The sequence below is a fragment of the Montipora foliosa genome, chromosome 10 (assembly GCF_036669935.1).
Source record: "Montipora foliosa isolate CH-2021 chromosome 10, ASM3666993v2, whole genome shotgun sequence".
NCBI classification, from domain to species: Eukaryota; Metazoa; Cnidaria; class Anthozoa; order Scleractinia; family Acroporidae; genus Montipora; species Montipora foliosa.
Genome location: NC_090878.1, coordinates 5,011,862 through 5,026,861, shown reverse-complemented (window position 1 = coordinate 5,026,861; position 15,000 = coordinate 5,011,862). Strand labels below are relative to the sequence as shown.

General features: G+C 39.9%; 3 protein-coding genes and 1 long non-coding RNA gene across 4 annotated transcripts in view; 2 read left to right on the top strand and 2 right to left on the bottom strand.

The window, feature by feature from the left end:
• LOC137973748 (dual specificity protein phosphatase CDC14A-like) overlaps positions 1 to 238 on the top strand; it is a 23,762-nt gene extending 23,524 nt beyond the window's left edge. The window contains exon 19 of the mRNA XM_068820636.1: positions 1 to 238. This exon is cut by the window's left edge and continues 2,627 nt beyond it. The gene's annotated coding sequence lies outside the window, so the exon portion shown is untranslated.
• A 596-nt stretch (positions 239 to 834) lies between these two features.
• LOC137973750 (universal stress protein YxiE-like) lies at positions 835 to 10,200 on the bottom strand. The gene is made up of 4 exons (XM_068820638.1): positions 9,972 to 10,200; positions 8,375 to 8,464; positions 3,239 to 3,348; positions 835 to 2,057 (listed from the first exon to the last, which is right to left on the bottom strand). The coding sequence occupies exons 1-4, from the start codon at positions 10,042 to 10,044 to the stop codon at positions 1,848 to 1,850; spliced, it is 483 nt and encodes a 160-aa protein (XP_068676739.1). The 5' UTR covers positions 10,045 to 10,200; the 3' UTR covers positions 835 to 1,847.
• Positions 6,233 to 15,000, top strand: part of LOC137973753 (uncharacterized) — a 104,828-nt gene continuing 96,060 nt past the window's right edge. The window contains exons 1-2 of the long non-coding RNA XR_011117308.1: positions 6,233 to 6,311; positions 8,708 to 8,740. This is a non-coding gene — a long non-coding RNA (uncharacterized lncRNA). The remainder of the gene's footprint in view (positions 6,312 to 8,707; positions 8,741 to 15,000) is intronic.
• LOC137973749 (uncharacterized) overlaps positions 12,027 to 15,000 on the bottom strand; it is a 7,726-nt gene continuing 4,752 nt past the window's right edge. The window contains exons 3-4 of the mRNA XM_068820637.1: positions 13,273 to 13,379; positions 12,027 to 12,433 (exon numbers count right to left, since the gene is read on the bottom strand). Of these exons, the coding sequence (XP_068676738.1) occupies positions 12,233 to 12,433; positions 13,273 to 13,379 (308 nt within the window). The 3' untranslated portion in view covers positions 12,027 to 12,232. The remainder of the gene's footprint in view (positions 12,434 to 13,272; positions 13,380 to 15,000) is intronic.

Genomic DNA, 15,000 nt, shown 5'->3' with positions numbered 1-15,000 from the left:
TAAGAGCTAAGAACTGGTAGTCCCTTCTCAGTTTGACAATTAAACTTGGTCAGGCTATTACATTCTCATGACCAAATAGGGACTTGTAAAGACAGCCTCGTTCCCAGGGCTTTTCTCCGCACCCCGGCAAAGAAAAGCCCTGGGAGCGAGGTTGTCGTTTCCACTGACATAAAGTGTAATTATTTCTGTGTCAGATGGTTGTAAATTTGAGCCCTGGTAATAAAAACGTTTACATGAACACCTTATGCGTTTTCCTATGTAATCAAACGAAATGTTACAGAGCAAGTGCTCCTCTCCCCATTTGCCTTCCCTTTTAGTGCTTGCCACGCAGGCTATGCATGGTCGCGGCTGAAAGTGGATCCAAACTGGTAATCTCTTGAATATTTTCTTAAAAGAAGTGTGAAACACTGCTTCGCCAGCCTAAAGATCGTTGTGAACCCGAAGTAGGAAATTGTCCAAGTGGAGCCTGGGAGCCACGTATTTGGCGGATCCCCATTTTTGTGTGCTGCTCCCCTTCTAGGTGTTAATGGCTGGTAAGTATATCATGTATGCGACTCATTTTGTCCCGGGAATAATACAATAGGCCGCTTTCTTAAATAACGTAATATTCTTTATTTTCCCTCCACAATTTTGCATAAGCATTATTTTCATTTTCTCTTGGGGCCATTGTAAGTCCCGAGAAACTGGAAACTGCTTATGCAAGATTTTGAAGGGCAAAGAAAGAGAATTATGGTATTTCTGAAAGTGGTCATGTATGTATACTTCCCTAAGGGCTCGAGGGGCAACGAGCAACTCAAGGTTAGAAATCTGAGGTTAACCCCCTTCCCACCACAATCATAACTCCACCCTTGTTTTCAAGGTTACTTTAGATGGGACTTAAATTTATTGGGCTTCCATAGTAAAATTACCTGCATTAAAATTAACATGGCACCTCCTGCTCTCCGATGACAAATCGGGTCTGTGTATCACTTAGGATAACTTGATAATCGACCGAAACCTATCGCGACATTTTGTTACGTTTTACACAACGTCCTTACTAGACTATGCTACGAAAGAAAAGTCCTGCCTATCAAAAACAGAACTGGGAGGATAGATCTTCATTTCAGGAAGTAACATCGTTTTTGTTGGGATGACACATCTGTAGTATTTATGTATAAGCACCGATGTCAAAACGCTTAACCTTTCGGCGATTGTGCTAAGCACTTCAGGTGAAATACTTAAAATTGTCTATAACCTCAAAAAATCCTTTCCGCTCAACAATTCTCTGCACTTGTTCAAGACTAATTCTTTGGTTTGTAAAAATCCCTCCTTCAAAATCATTGTGAGAGGATCCTAAAAGTGGAAAAATGGTTGTAAATTGATTTACGACCGCGCAAGGAAGAGAAATCGGTATAATACTGGGTTGACGTCACAGACTGCTCTGCATTGTGATTTGCTCTTTGATAACAGCCCTGCAAAGTAATTAGTGACGTCAACCCTGTTTCGAGCCCATTTCCCTTCGTTGCTTCATGGATCAAACCATGACCACTTTTCCCTTCTTTCGATGTGAATAAAAAAAGTTAGCTTTCAATCAAAAATTCCGGCTAAAAATAACAATATATTTGGGACGATTTCGGAGAATTAAAAAAAGTGGAAAAGTTTTTTGAAGTGATAGGCACTTTAAAAATCTACCCATAATATCCCGCCTCGTTTGTCTACCGGATATATGCAAAAGATGTATGTGTCTGTTACTCTTGTGAATCTTACCTCTTATCATCTACTTCCAATCATTTTACTTCATGTAATGTCACTGCAAAGGGAAACTTGGTTTCCTAAGATGTTATTTAATGTTATCCTATCATTTCTCCCTACTGCTTGAAACTGTCCATTGTGGGTACCATCAGAACTGGTACAGGCATGCGCTGAGTAACGTAATCACACACACTACCAAAAATTGTTCGTCTAATGGTACCCAATCCCCTGTTTCCTAAGACAATGACCTCCACGTTCTCCTCCTTTGCCGTAGTGCAGATCATGTGTCCAATGGCACCATGCGCAAAAATGGACTTGAAAGGTAGCTGAAAGAGAAAATCATTTTCTCCGTGCCCTATCAATTTGTCTTCTAGGATATGATATGGACGCCTTCCGCATTTCTATCACGGTGAAGTACTTTTACACCAAATAAAAACCTTTTTTAATTTAGTATATAGAACAGCGGATAGCGTTGAGGGCGCGCCCAGATTGGCTACGTATACTCAAACTCCGAATAACCTTTGCTATTCACCTCCGAGCAACTCGAGCGGGATTTGTGCTAGAAAATACTGCAGTTATTGGACTAAATGAATTAAAATCATATTTTTGAGCTACACTATCTCACTGTTTTATTATATGCTAAAACAATTATTCACCTTAGTGTCAGCTAGTGGCGGATATTTACCTTACCGCGAATATCCACCTTTAGCCACCGACACTGAGGTGAACAGTTGTTGAATATTCTTCTCCTTAGTGTACGTTTTTCTAAATTTTATTGGCGAGGGATTTTGATATCCCTATTGTCGTTGTCATCATCATCATCCTTATCTGTTGCCACCCATATTAGCAACAACTGATCAAATTTGGCAAAAGGAAAGGGTGAAAAAAACAGGAAAGGAACTTTATTTAAGTGTCTAATCGTCTAGCACGCGCTGGAGCACTAATTGAGGACACTGTAAATTGAAATTAAGGACGGTGCCTACTAATAAATGATATTTTTGCCCCGGTGTGTAATTATGCAGGAAATGTAGATCTTAACAAGCGTTATCGAAATCCAAAAAGAAAATTGGGGGTAACCACGCATTTTTCAAAGATAATTCATGAATAATATTTGTAAAAAGCTTTAAAATACAAAGCAATGTATCACGGGCGTTCTTTCTCAAATTGAAGCTTAATTATCTCTCAAAAATGCATAGTTACCCCCAATTTTCTTTTTGGATACCAAGAGTACTTACTAAGATATACTTTCTCCGGATAGTTTTAAACTGCGCAAAAATATCCCTGTATTAGTAAGCATCACTGATAGGAAATCCGAGTATCTCGAGATGCGCAGAACGTATGCCCAATAACAATAGTAGGCACCGTCCTTAACAAACCTACAAACCCCTAGATCAAAAGCACAGTCCGTCCTTGAGAAAATCTCTCCAAATAGTTTTAAAGTGCGCGAGGCCCCCGGAAAACAGCATAGCGCTTGAAATTTGATAACTGGAAAGTGAATTTCACTCACCTTGTAATCTTTGCATTTCTTCTCAAATTTAGCCAACATCTTCTTAGCTTTCGTTTCAGCTTTCTGCAGCATTAGTTCCCACTCTTCCTTTGAGGGGAGACTCGTGCAGTCTGAAATAAAAGTGATACATACTTTCGGACAGGTTGACACAACGGGGTGTTAAAGGTCAGTAAAAAGTGGGTAACGCTTCACAAAATGATTTTCTTTTGTATTTGGATTCTAATGTGGAACACCGTTAGAAATCGTTCATGAAGACGGCAAGTCAAAACTTGAGCCTTTGGAAAACACATTGTCATTGAAAAGCTCTGGCTGAAGTGTGCTGAGATGGTTTTGAAAACGACACAAAGGTGTGGAAAGCTTACACGTAAATCGTATTAGTGTGGATTAGGTACGTTAATACGGGGACTTTTGGAAACGGTGTTCTGAAAACGCGTGGGGTCATAGTATGGATGGACGGAAAAACGGAGACTTCTGAATGCCTGTGTTAAAGTGTGAGAGTTTTAATACTATTTTAAAATATTTTCGAGCATTTCATTTTTGATGGCTGAAACATATTAAAAAATTTTGATGCAGAATATTCTGCTTCGTTTTCGCCGAGATGAAAACGCGACAGAAGTGTAAAAACGTATCAACATATGTTGATGAGGCCTGATCGACTTATGAATATTGCCTCTACCAGGAAGAACGTTCCCGAAAGTTGCTTGTAGGCGAACAGTACTGAAGTTTAAAGGAGAATGGAAAAAATATGGCAAATGTATCCTCAGTGCGCGACGATATCCCCTAGCCATCATCATCATCATTCAGCCATAGTGGATTTTTAGTGACTTACAGGAAGCCGAGGCTCTACAAAGTGGGTTGTTTTTCAGCGACTTCTGCGCAGAATCAGTTTGGTGTAGCAATACATTGAATGATAAGAACCTAGATTTTTCCAAGTTAGGCCAATAGGGTCTTTACAATACGTTTTGAACAAAATTTCAGGGTCAGTTTCCAAATTAAGAACCTGGTTCTTATGAAAGGGGGATATGAAATTTTTAGTCTAACATGTTCTTAAATTATAGGTTCTTATATGTGGGTGCTAACGGCATCTCAAATAAACCAAAAATCGTGTTGCAGACTTCAAAAACGACTACTAGATGAGATCATCTAGGTTTGGAGATTATTTCATTGTTATCTAAATTTAATAAAAACTGAACTACGGATATCAGATTCCCAGCATTTTCAATGGCTCACCAGACACAGGCTATCCGTTCATATACCTGCTCTACCTAATATGGTTAAGGAAGGCGTCAGCAATAAAGTGAGCTGAAAACATTTTTGCAGCTCTGAGTAAAAATGGAATTGAGCGAGGCAGAAATCTCGATGCTTTAGTGGAAGAGTTGTAGATCCTGGCTGTTCTTTGTACGAGAATCATCCGCGGGTGTCACTTTTTTAATTGTTTCACGGTCTTCATTTTTATATAGCTACCTATAGAGGGAGGTCAACGCATTATTAACAAGACTGTTAATTTCGAAACTATACAGCTGCTTTAGTGCTAGTGGAGCTGGTAAGAGGAGGGCGGCTAAATTTCACTTAGCCACATTAATTACAAGAATGGTTTTCACAAGTTTTCTCTCTCGCTACGCAGGTGTTTCACTCTCCCTTGGCTCACTGGTTTCACTTTGTACGTCACCCTTGCATTTCGTAGATTCACGTTATTTCCGATCCGACAACCTCTACCAAACCTGTACCACTTCTTTTGCTCGATGACCTATTGATTTTATTTGTAAACACTAAGCAATGTTCACCAATGCGTTATCCGTTGTCATGGGCCCTCCAGATTTCAATTTGCTGCAGAAACATTTGCTTTTTTTGTTCCGTACTTAGCATATCTGAACACCACTTTAGCCTATTCAATCCTTGTAGTTTGTTTCTAACTCTTGCAAAATGTATCACCCTTACTTCTGCGCAACATGGTATTCCGAGTAAACGCTCTGAAGAGCGTCTTGTTGTTAAATAAATTATCATTGCCAGCCAGTGCGCATTCGCGGCTATTTTCGCCAGCGGTTTCTAACATCGATTCACGGGCACGTTCTTCATGATTGTATTATTGTCTGAGCTCGTGTAGAGTAAATCAATAAATTTAGAGCTGGTTAACGAAGAACAAAAGAAAATTTCATATTTGCTTTTGAGGAAGAAGGTATGGAACTCGTTCTATTGTATGCAATTGCCATTTGGAAGGAGGAGTTTGCTTTTCGTACGGTTTTATAATGTTATCTTGAGACCAACCCATGCAGTGTGTTATTGAAGAAATGCTCGTTCAATGAAAGTAAATCTTGCTTGCGATTGTTCGGGTTTATATGACACTGCAGGATGTTGGAAATGTGGGAATCTCGAGGGACTAACTCAAGGGGAAGACACTTTACTTGGTTAAGAGACGTTGTGAACAGCGCAAGAAGATCTAAACACAAGCACGACAGGGCGGCAGTGTACTCAGTCCTTATATAGTTCGACTCGGAACTTAAACTTCCAGGAGTAAGTATATGATATCAGTCTTCGGCCAGGAATAAACAGATTAATTTCGAACTTTCGCAAATAGTAATTTCTGGATTAATGAAATTGTTACGAGAAAGATCCAGACACTTCTTCAGTTTATACTTCGCATGGACGATACTTTGTTGGAGTGTATTATTTATCCCGGCAGGAAATGCGTTGATTTAGGTATGATATATAGCTAAGAAGAGGAAATGCAAATGAGAAGATATAGTCCGTAAAGTGCAAACACTTTTGAATTTGTGTCGCTTGGATGACGAATACCTGGATCAATGTCGCGAGTGGTGCTATTAATTTGTAACCATAAACATGTCAGATTTTGTGTGATCGGTTTATTTTTTAACTTATCCATCAAAAGCGTTTAACGATTACCGACTTTCTTTTCTGATTTTCAGGAATCCGTGGCATTCATTCTTGGTTAAGCAGTTTCTCCTGGCGTGCCGTAACTGTTAACTTGATGAAAAACTGCAAGCAGTTTGTTTGCAAGCACTTCAACTGTGCAGGCTCTCGAAGTCTTCAGTTTTCAGAGAAAGGATTTGTACAGGTAAGACTTTTAATCCGATGAAAGATATTTAGCCGGCAATTTGAGCAAATAAGGAGGACATGAATTCATTAATCCAAGTTTTTGCATAGAGAAATCTTCCATCGGGGCTGAAAATAAATTACACTCGTCCATACAGTATATATTCATCCATACATGTTCTAGTTACACCGTGCTCACGTCGTGCATGATGCTCTACGACCCGTCGACATCAGCAAAAATTCTACCAGGCAATGGCCGTTTTTATACTTGAGACGTATTAGCCGTCTGGACGACTGAACTTGGGCAAACACTTGTTGTTCGTGTGGTTATGCCTCTCTAGTATAAAGACAGAACAGTGGACGCATTATCCGTCTGGACGAACTATCTTTAGTTTTTCGTCTTGAATGATGCACAACGGAAGATTATTCGTCCAAGCGGATAATGTTTCCCCAAGGTCGTTCAGATGGATAATGCGTCTTATATAGTTCTTCCTATACACTATACACTATACAGATAACATGAGAGACGCGTAATTCGTCTGGACGGATTATGCATCTAGTGCAAAAACGGCCAATATCCGGTATTCAACGAGCAATACACGCTTTTTGAACTTTTGTACATTTCCTTTACATTCTCGAAAATTCTGCGTCGTGAAATAACCAAATTCTATGTTCTACGGAAAACATCACCACACAACGGCGAATCTAAAATAATCCACACCGTTTCTGAAACGGCTGCCGGAAATACGTCGGCGTTCGCAGGCTACACCGTTTCTCCCAAGTCCCTGTATAGTTCGGCCGATTAGTATTAATATTTTCTATTATTATATGCCAGAGTCATTGACTTGTGAAATAATGACGAAAAAACGAAAAAAAACAATAGACGTGAACTTTAATTTAACGTGATCTTTGTCAATGATGTCGTGGCCATCGCGAATATTATGCTATCAGAGAGATTTAGCGACACGTTTTTCGTAATACGCAAACGGCAAACGGAAAACGTCGCTGCTTGTCAAAAAAACTCTCTCTGTCTCTTATTCCAACTTATTTCTCTCAGAGGACGTCAAAATATGGTAAGAACATCAGTGACACACTCGGCTATCGCCTCGTGTGTCACTTTTCGTTCTTACCACATGTTGATGTCATCTGTGATCTATTACTGAACAGACACACGGCAACATGGAATCTATTTGTTAACTATGCGATTTCAACACAGACGCAAATATGAGCACAAGCAATAGACTGCAGACTAAGGGCGCGTTCGATTGACCCTATTCCGGAATAAGGATACGTGAAGTGATGATTTAAAACGGTATGTCTGGCGTTTCGAAGCAACAAGGATGATAAAGATATGTCTAAAATATCATTGTTTGACAATTTTCATGTGAATCTCTGTAAAAACGAAGGATTTCTAACTTCTATTCCATTTATTCCTATTCCGGAATACGGTCAATCGAACGCACCCTAATTGACTTGCCGTGAATTTAGTGGCTTTTGTTCCTAACAAAACGTACTTATGACCAAGACACTCTTGCGTTTACGAATGTTGTCTGTGCTTTAAGTCCCTAATGTCTATAGTGTCTGGAGTGTAGTCCTTAAAAAAAAAGAAACCCCCATAGTGTATCCACGCGTTTTGCGGGGCGTTTAATTTATACGCGAAAAATTTTGGCCGAGCCAGTTGGGCCCTGGTAACTAATCACGTCAAAGAAGTGACTTGATCGCATCTCTTCAGAAAGAAACGTGCAAAAGGGTAAAAATAGAAGCCTTGTTAAAAATCTACAGCTTTTTTTAAAGTCTTTATAGAAATCTCGGACGATATTTACCCTTCGGATGCCGATCTGACGATTCAAATCGTAATTACATTCTTGACTTCTTTGACGTTATTAGATACCAGGACCCAACTCAAAGGAACGCTAAAACGCGTGGATACGTTATGAGGGAATTTTTTTTTCAAATATTACACTCGAGACACTAAATATTTAAACGAAAAGTTAAAAAACGGTGAAAAAAATAAGCCTCACAGGGACTTTAAGCTTTGGGGCGCTTGTGAGAATTATCCTATTTTTAAAGTTGATACTCCCTTACGTGCAAACGTCGGGGGTGGAGTTATGGGCGCCTCGTAAACATGAAGAAACACCACTTGATCATTTGCCTGTCTGAATTTGCCAGCATACCCTGTCCGTTAAGAACAAAAAAAGAATTGCTTAAGTTGCCATCCATAACAGAGCTTTATTTAGGTTGGATAATGGACGAGAGGTTTTTCTACGGGTTCTCCGGTTTTCCCCTCCGCACAAAAACCAACACTGCCAAATTCCAATTCGATCCGGAATGCACGGACACATGTTCAGTGAACGAGCTCCTCAGCGCTCTGAAGCTGTTCCGTGGGTAAACAAATGCCATTTCCATTTTTTTCCACAGGAAACGAAGGCGACAGATAAATGAATTGTTAGGGTGAGTAAGAACAAATGAGTTTCAGCTACAGTAAATATTAGTTTTTTTGTATATGATACCAGCCTCCTTTTGGTTCAAAATATAACATATTCCGCATGACTGGCACGTTTGTTGCCCAGAAAGCCGTGCTTCTGCTTCGCTTACGTTCGTGAAATCACCGGAAAAGCTTCGGAGTCCGAAGCTTTTCCGGACCAACTAACGATTTTCAAACACCTGTCGTATGTGTGGTGCAGGTGATGTACTGCTTATTGTAAAAACAAATAATATTTTGGCGAAGAAGTGCAAAAGAAATGGTAGAATATATAGGAACGTTTTTAAGCACGCTTGATAAGCACGGTACCCTCAAAGTTTTGAATGAGTTGGTCGTGAAAGTGATATGAAACTTTCTTTTCTACGGGCAAACGGCAATGTCTTGCCTAATATTTTCACGCCCAAGTCGTGCCTCGACGCACGCCACCAGGAAAATCATAAATTTACTAGCGGGGAGCTAGAAGACAGTGAGTTCTCCATTATGGCTTGTGTGATGATAGATCAAGAACTTTCGAGTACCAGAGAGCAGTTGCAGCTCTGCAAAAGCCTAACGGTATATTTTACTTTTTCGACAAGAATTGTATAGCTCTCCCCAGGCGGCTCTTGTGATCAAAATTTGCGATTTTCCTCGAATGAGTAAGATTGATATAAACCATGTCGTTTGAGCAGCATACACTGATAAATATTTTAAAGAAACTACCGCCTGCCACCTTTTCGTTTAAGTGATGCCAACAGCTTACGCTAAACTGGCGTGCCAGCCCGATTGCAAGGAGATATGCATGTGCGTTGCTTACTCGGTAATCTGAGAACCACAAAGCGAAAGAACAAAAACAAAGAAAAAACACAAAATTGTTTTTTATCTTTGCAAAGTGGTTAGCACTGTTTACAAATTGATACTGTGCCCTTACGGTACAGTGTTTGATGTGAAAACGCAAGATAATTCTCAGTGTCTAAGGAGACCTGGCCGATGCATCGAGTTATTTGACGCTGTGTAGATTTGAATTTTGGATCCTGGAATGTGTTTACTTGCAAATTGCCAAAATTACACATTCTCAGAGTCTGGGTTTTTTCAGCTGGTAAACGTAAATAGGGATTTTTTTGTCAACGAACTGGCCAGAATCTTTTGTCGAAACAATAACGTTGATTTTCGAAGGTATACATTTTGCCATAGCTATCACAGCAATGCTTAAATTATACTTACAATCAAAAGCTTTTTCGCTGTATTCACTTCCATCTACGGCTACCAAGACTGTTCTTTTGTCAGGTACAGGCATTTCGATCGTCTGAAGTCAACTTTGTATTCCGTCGTTGGAGTGCGTTAGTTTCTTTTGCCGAGTCACGCTATTCTGCGAACAGTCCGCGGTTTTTTTTTATAAAACTGGACAATTGATTATTATCAAATGTTTCAGGAAACCAAACAGCAGCTACTAGTAAAATGAATAATTAAAAATAAAAATTATTTTTTTGTCCAAACCCAGAACCCTGTAATTAATTTTCAAATTTAAGGCTTTTACAGACATTTAGTTAAATCTTTGTGTGATTTACTGTAGAGAAATCACCCTTATAAAACGCCTTGTGGCGAGTTCGTTGATACATTATGTCAGCATACTCCATATATTCAAATTTTGGACAATTTTGCTGGTGGATATGTTTATTTACAAAGGTCTAGTCCTCTGTCATACCGCAAAGAGCTTTGCAGTAGGCTTAATTGCGGCCTGAGAAACAGATAAAATTGTAGCCACAATTGGGACATTCTAAGGGCATGATGCATTAATAGTTTCAGGTGAAACAGAATTGGATCACTCGGAAAATTATTGGAGTGTTCTTTTCAGTACCTCCGTTTCGAAAATCGTATCAGCGGAAATGACGTGAGGCGGTTGCAAAGGATTGAAAAAGGATAGTTTTTAGATTTTTGGGATGTGGTGTAATGGACCAGTGCGAAAACGAAGGAAATCTGAGTAATCAAGTTGAATTTTGGAGCGAATGAACCTGAATTATTGTCGAAATAAGCGTGATATTTAGAAGTACACTACGGGATCGACACAGCTGTTTATTCTGCTCCTGAAAGATAGCAGAATGACTGGGAGTAGCTTACACTAAATAACCGTTGTTCAAAAACAAACAAACAAACAAATACTGAAATAAATAACTTACTATCGAAAAAATGTCAATCTTGAACTCTCGTGTTTTAGGCTACTGAGGAACTATATTCAAACGTTTTTAATACCCTTTCATTTTGCAAAACCTAATTCCACCCGTCTGTTCTCTCCTTCATCTGGAATGTCAAGAATTACAATAACCTGACCATTTAAACCTGCTAAAGCGGGGTGGCCCTAAAAGGAAAATAAAAAATGAATAAAAAACGAAGGAATAAAAAACACTTGAAACGAATTTATGCCAGTTTGTATTTTTTTAATGAAGAACGCCGGGTGAAAGGGCCCTTTTTGCTGACAGCTCTCAACGAATGTAAAATGCTGTGGTATTATTTAAGTGTATATTGCGGATCCTCATAGAGGATTAAGCTGAACCTCCAAGCTCCAAGATTTAGCAGCCTTTTTGAAATCTGCTTGTTGTATGGTCAGCGATTTCGAGAAACTCCACCATTGAACGAACTCGTTTCCGAAGCCCTTGGAATGGAATGGAATGGAATGTTGGCGTGCGTGAACAAGATTGTCTGACAAGACTCTCTATTTCACAGCCGAGTTGTTTGAAGTGGGATAAGCGCCAATCACTGTCATCAGCGTGAATTAAACATTGCCATACGGTTTAGGTTTTCAGTACTGGACTGCGGAGGTAAAATTTTTCTTACTGCCGATGCGCAGAACCGAAAATGGTACAGATTTAAGGTGGTTGTCATGTGAAAGGGAAAGGAAAGGAACTTTATTTAAGTGTCTAATCTTCTAGCGCTGTAGAGCACTAATCGGGGAAACTGTAAATTGAAATTAGCAATTTAACGAAAATGAAATCAAATTCTGGTTTTTGAGGAGAGGGAAAACCGGAGTACCCGGAGAAAAACCTCTCGAAGCAGAGTAGAGAACCAACAAACTCATCCCACACATGACGCCGAGTCTGGAAATCGAACACGGGCCACATTGGTGGGAGGCGAGTGCTCTCACCACTGCGCCATCCCTGCACCTGTGTAAACAAAGGTTTTTAATGTGTCATTACATATGAGCACTCATCTTGCTTCAAAGTTTAGGCTTTGGTTTTGAGAACTTTCTTTAAGCTTACTTTATGAGTTACCAGAGGCAATTCGTGCATGAACAAGCTTTAATAACGACATGTATGCTAATAATGCTACGTGGCGGCTTAAATGTGATCTCAGAGTTGGGGGTAGTGGTTAATAAGAGAAAATTAAGGAACGTAGCATCTTCCCGTTCTCTTGCTGTTCCTTGTTTGTCAAAGAGCCATCTATCTTCTGCTCTAACCCGCTCTGCTACGCCAAGACTCTTGGTTAAGTAGCTAATGTTCATTTGGTGGAACAATTATTACTGGAACTTTTGAATGGTGGACCACGTGGTCGCTCACACTGCCGAGTATTCTTCGTCGGAATGCTCCGAGGCCTCGGTTTCCGAGCAAGATGCAAGTAGCCTGTTCGTCCTTCGCGACTTGACAAATGGCCTCTCCCGGTGAACCAAACTCGAATCTCGTCTTGAAGGCAATCTGAAAGGGCAACAGTTTATAAGTCATCTCAGAAATCGCAAAATTGAGTCATGTATGCGGCAAGGGAAGGAGTGTACGAATAGATTCAGCAATGAATGAGGGAAGAAATGGATGAATGAATTCAGTGGTGAGTAACCTAGTGGTTGAATAAAGAAATGCAAGGAATGCTTTGGAAGAGGACACGTCATTCCTTTCTTTGGGAGTTTTTTTTTAATGAAATATCAAACTGTGCTATTGAAAATGGTTTGAACCCATGAATGACACAATCGTTATGGAAATTAATCCTCCAGGTGCCGTTGTCACTGAGCGGAAGTCACCTTCTCAATCAAGTGGAAGTCTTTTGTGATAGTTCATCCTACACTGAATAATCTGATCAGGCTGTGAGCCGATCCATCCGCAAAAACGTGATGTTGTTGGTTGTCTTTTAAGTAATCCGTGAGGTTATTTGCTCTGAAAACTATGAACAGCGATTGGAACCCGGATTCGATAGCAAAGTTGCTGTTCATTTTATTTCTTAGTGTGACATGCAAGGGACCCAGTGAAATAAGGCCGTAAGAAGAAAGAAAGAAGAATGAAACGAAACTTTATTCATTTTAACACACTGAAAGGGAGAGATACCAGAGGTTATCCCTTTCGAGGGTATCCGCCCGGATCTTATTAACTGAGAGTGGATTTTGATGAGGGAGGAAAACCGGAGTACCTGGAGAAAAACCCTCGGAGTCAGATTGAGATCGACTGAAACTCAGCCCACATACGACCTCGAGGCCAGGATTGAACCCGGAACAATTCCTAATATTTTTTTGCCTTGAAGTGATTGATATCCCATTTTGCAAAGGTACCTTTTTCTTCTTGCATTTGTCTTCAAATGGTTCAAGCATAGGTTTGGCTTGCTGCCTCGCTGCATTTGAAATGTTTATCATGTCGTCCTCTCGCATGTCAGAGACCTCTGGGAAAAAAACAAAACGATGGCACATTTCAGTGACTCTTGTACACGATACTGAGTGATTTGTTGGAAAGCGGGACTCAAAGAATACCGGTCGTTTTTCGTCATCGTCTTTCATTTACTAAGGTCACATTAGAGTTTTTTGCACTGTCGAGGTCACATTCGCTTGTAAAAGGGTCTTACAAAGGTAAAACATAAATAATGAAAATGTGCAGTATGCAAGGTAAACACAGTGATTCACAGCGTTTTATATTATCATAGGACACGTTTGCGTGAATCCTACCGCCGTAACTAGCTCAGCAAATCCGAAAGCCTTTACGAACAGCCGGAAATGTATTTACTAGAGGAACTATAGCCATACAGTTTGTAATAAAATCTGCAAATGGTTAGACCTTCAAGTCTTCTCAGATAAAGACGATAAACTGTAGGCCCCGTCTCACAACCCTTCAATGTTATTATCCCTGTGGAATGTAAAGGAACCAACACACTATTCACAAAGAGCAGGGACAGTTGATAGTATTAACTGAATTGATAAAGTAAAATGATCAACGTAGAATGATTGGGAAGCTGACGTTTCGAGCGTTGGTCAACCTCGTTCCCAGGGTCTCTCCTTTTTAAAGGAGGCAGAGAAGAGAGACCCTGGGAACCAGGTTGAGCGTTGGCTCGTTGTCAGTTTTCCCTGAGGGGATAACGCTCCTCGATGGTCAATTTATGAAGAAATCTAGTGCAAGTCTACCTGTTTTTGTAAAGTCTTGTAATAAATAAATAAATAAATAAATAAATAAATAGGCTGATTTAGCAACAGAACGGGATCGTCAGTGGCGACGGCGCGCGCAGAAAAAACACCAATGAGAATTCAGAATAGAATAGACTCCACTCTTTTCTTCTCTATTCTAAATTCTCATTGGTAATTTTGCTGCGCGCGACGTCACCACTGACGTTCCCGTTCTGTTTGCTAAATCAGCCTAATAAACAAATAAATAAATAAACTCATACTGATATAACCAAATTCCCTTACTTCAGACGCCCAATGACACAGCACCAAAGTTTTCAGAAAATAATATGGTATTCTTCTCCAATGTGGCCTCCAGTTGACAAACAATAACAACCACAACTTTATTTGCATTTCATTTATGATCCTTTAGTTATAATGAACAAAAGATATCTCTCTTTCGTCTGTAGCCCGCACTTCAAAAACATACATTTCTTTCGTCACGTCCTTTCACAGAAACACGTGAGCTCAAAAAATTGACCTGCTCCCAATAGGCCATTTCCGAGTTCATGTCTGCCTCCTCTTCAAAGCGAGTCTAAGTGCGAAGTTTTTCTTATGAAAATTAGTTTTCATTCATATTTAAAGTAGAACTAATTACCATCACAAAGACTTCGCACTTAGACTCGCTTTGAAGATGAGGCAGACATGAACTGTGTGTGTGTTCATAGCTCAGCTGGTAGAGCATTGCACTGTCATCGCAGAGGTCATGGGTTCGAATCCCGTTTCAGGGGCCCGTTTCTCGAAAGTCCCGAAAACTTTTCGGGCCCGAAAAGCCATTTGTGAAACACCAACCACTTGTTTTGGAAAGACGATCTTTTAACATGTTTTCAAGGTAACAAAAAGAAAAATAAC

What these genes read in the sequence shown, in the direction of transcription:
- LOC137973750 (XM_068820638.1), bottom strand. Translation starts at nt 10,044, where the DNA reads ATGCCTGTACCTGACAAAAGAACAGTCTTGGTAGCCGTAGATGGAAGT. An exon ending in CAGCGAAAAAGCTTTTGATT is followed by an intron (nt 8,465 to 9,971) that starts GTAAGTATAATT and finishes CTTAACGGACAG; the next exon opens with GGTATGCTGGCAAATTCAGA. An exon ending in AGAAATGCAAAGATTACAAG is followed by an intron (nt 2,058 to 3,238) that starts GTGAGTGAAATT and finishes TTTCTCTTTCAG; the next exon opens with CTACCTTTCAAGTCCATTTT.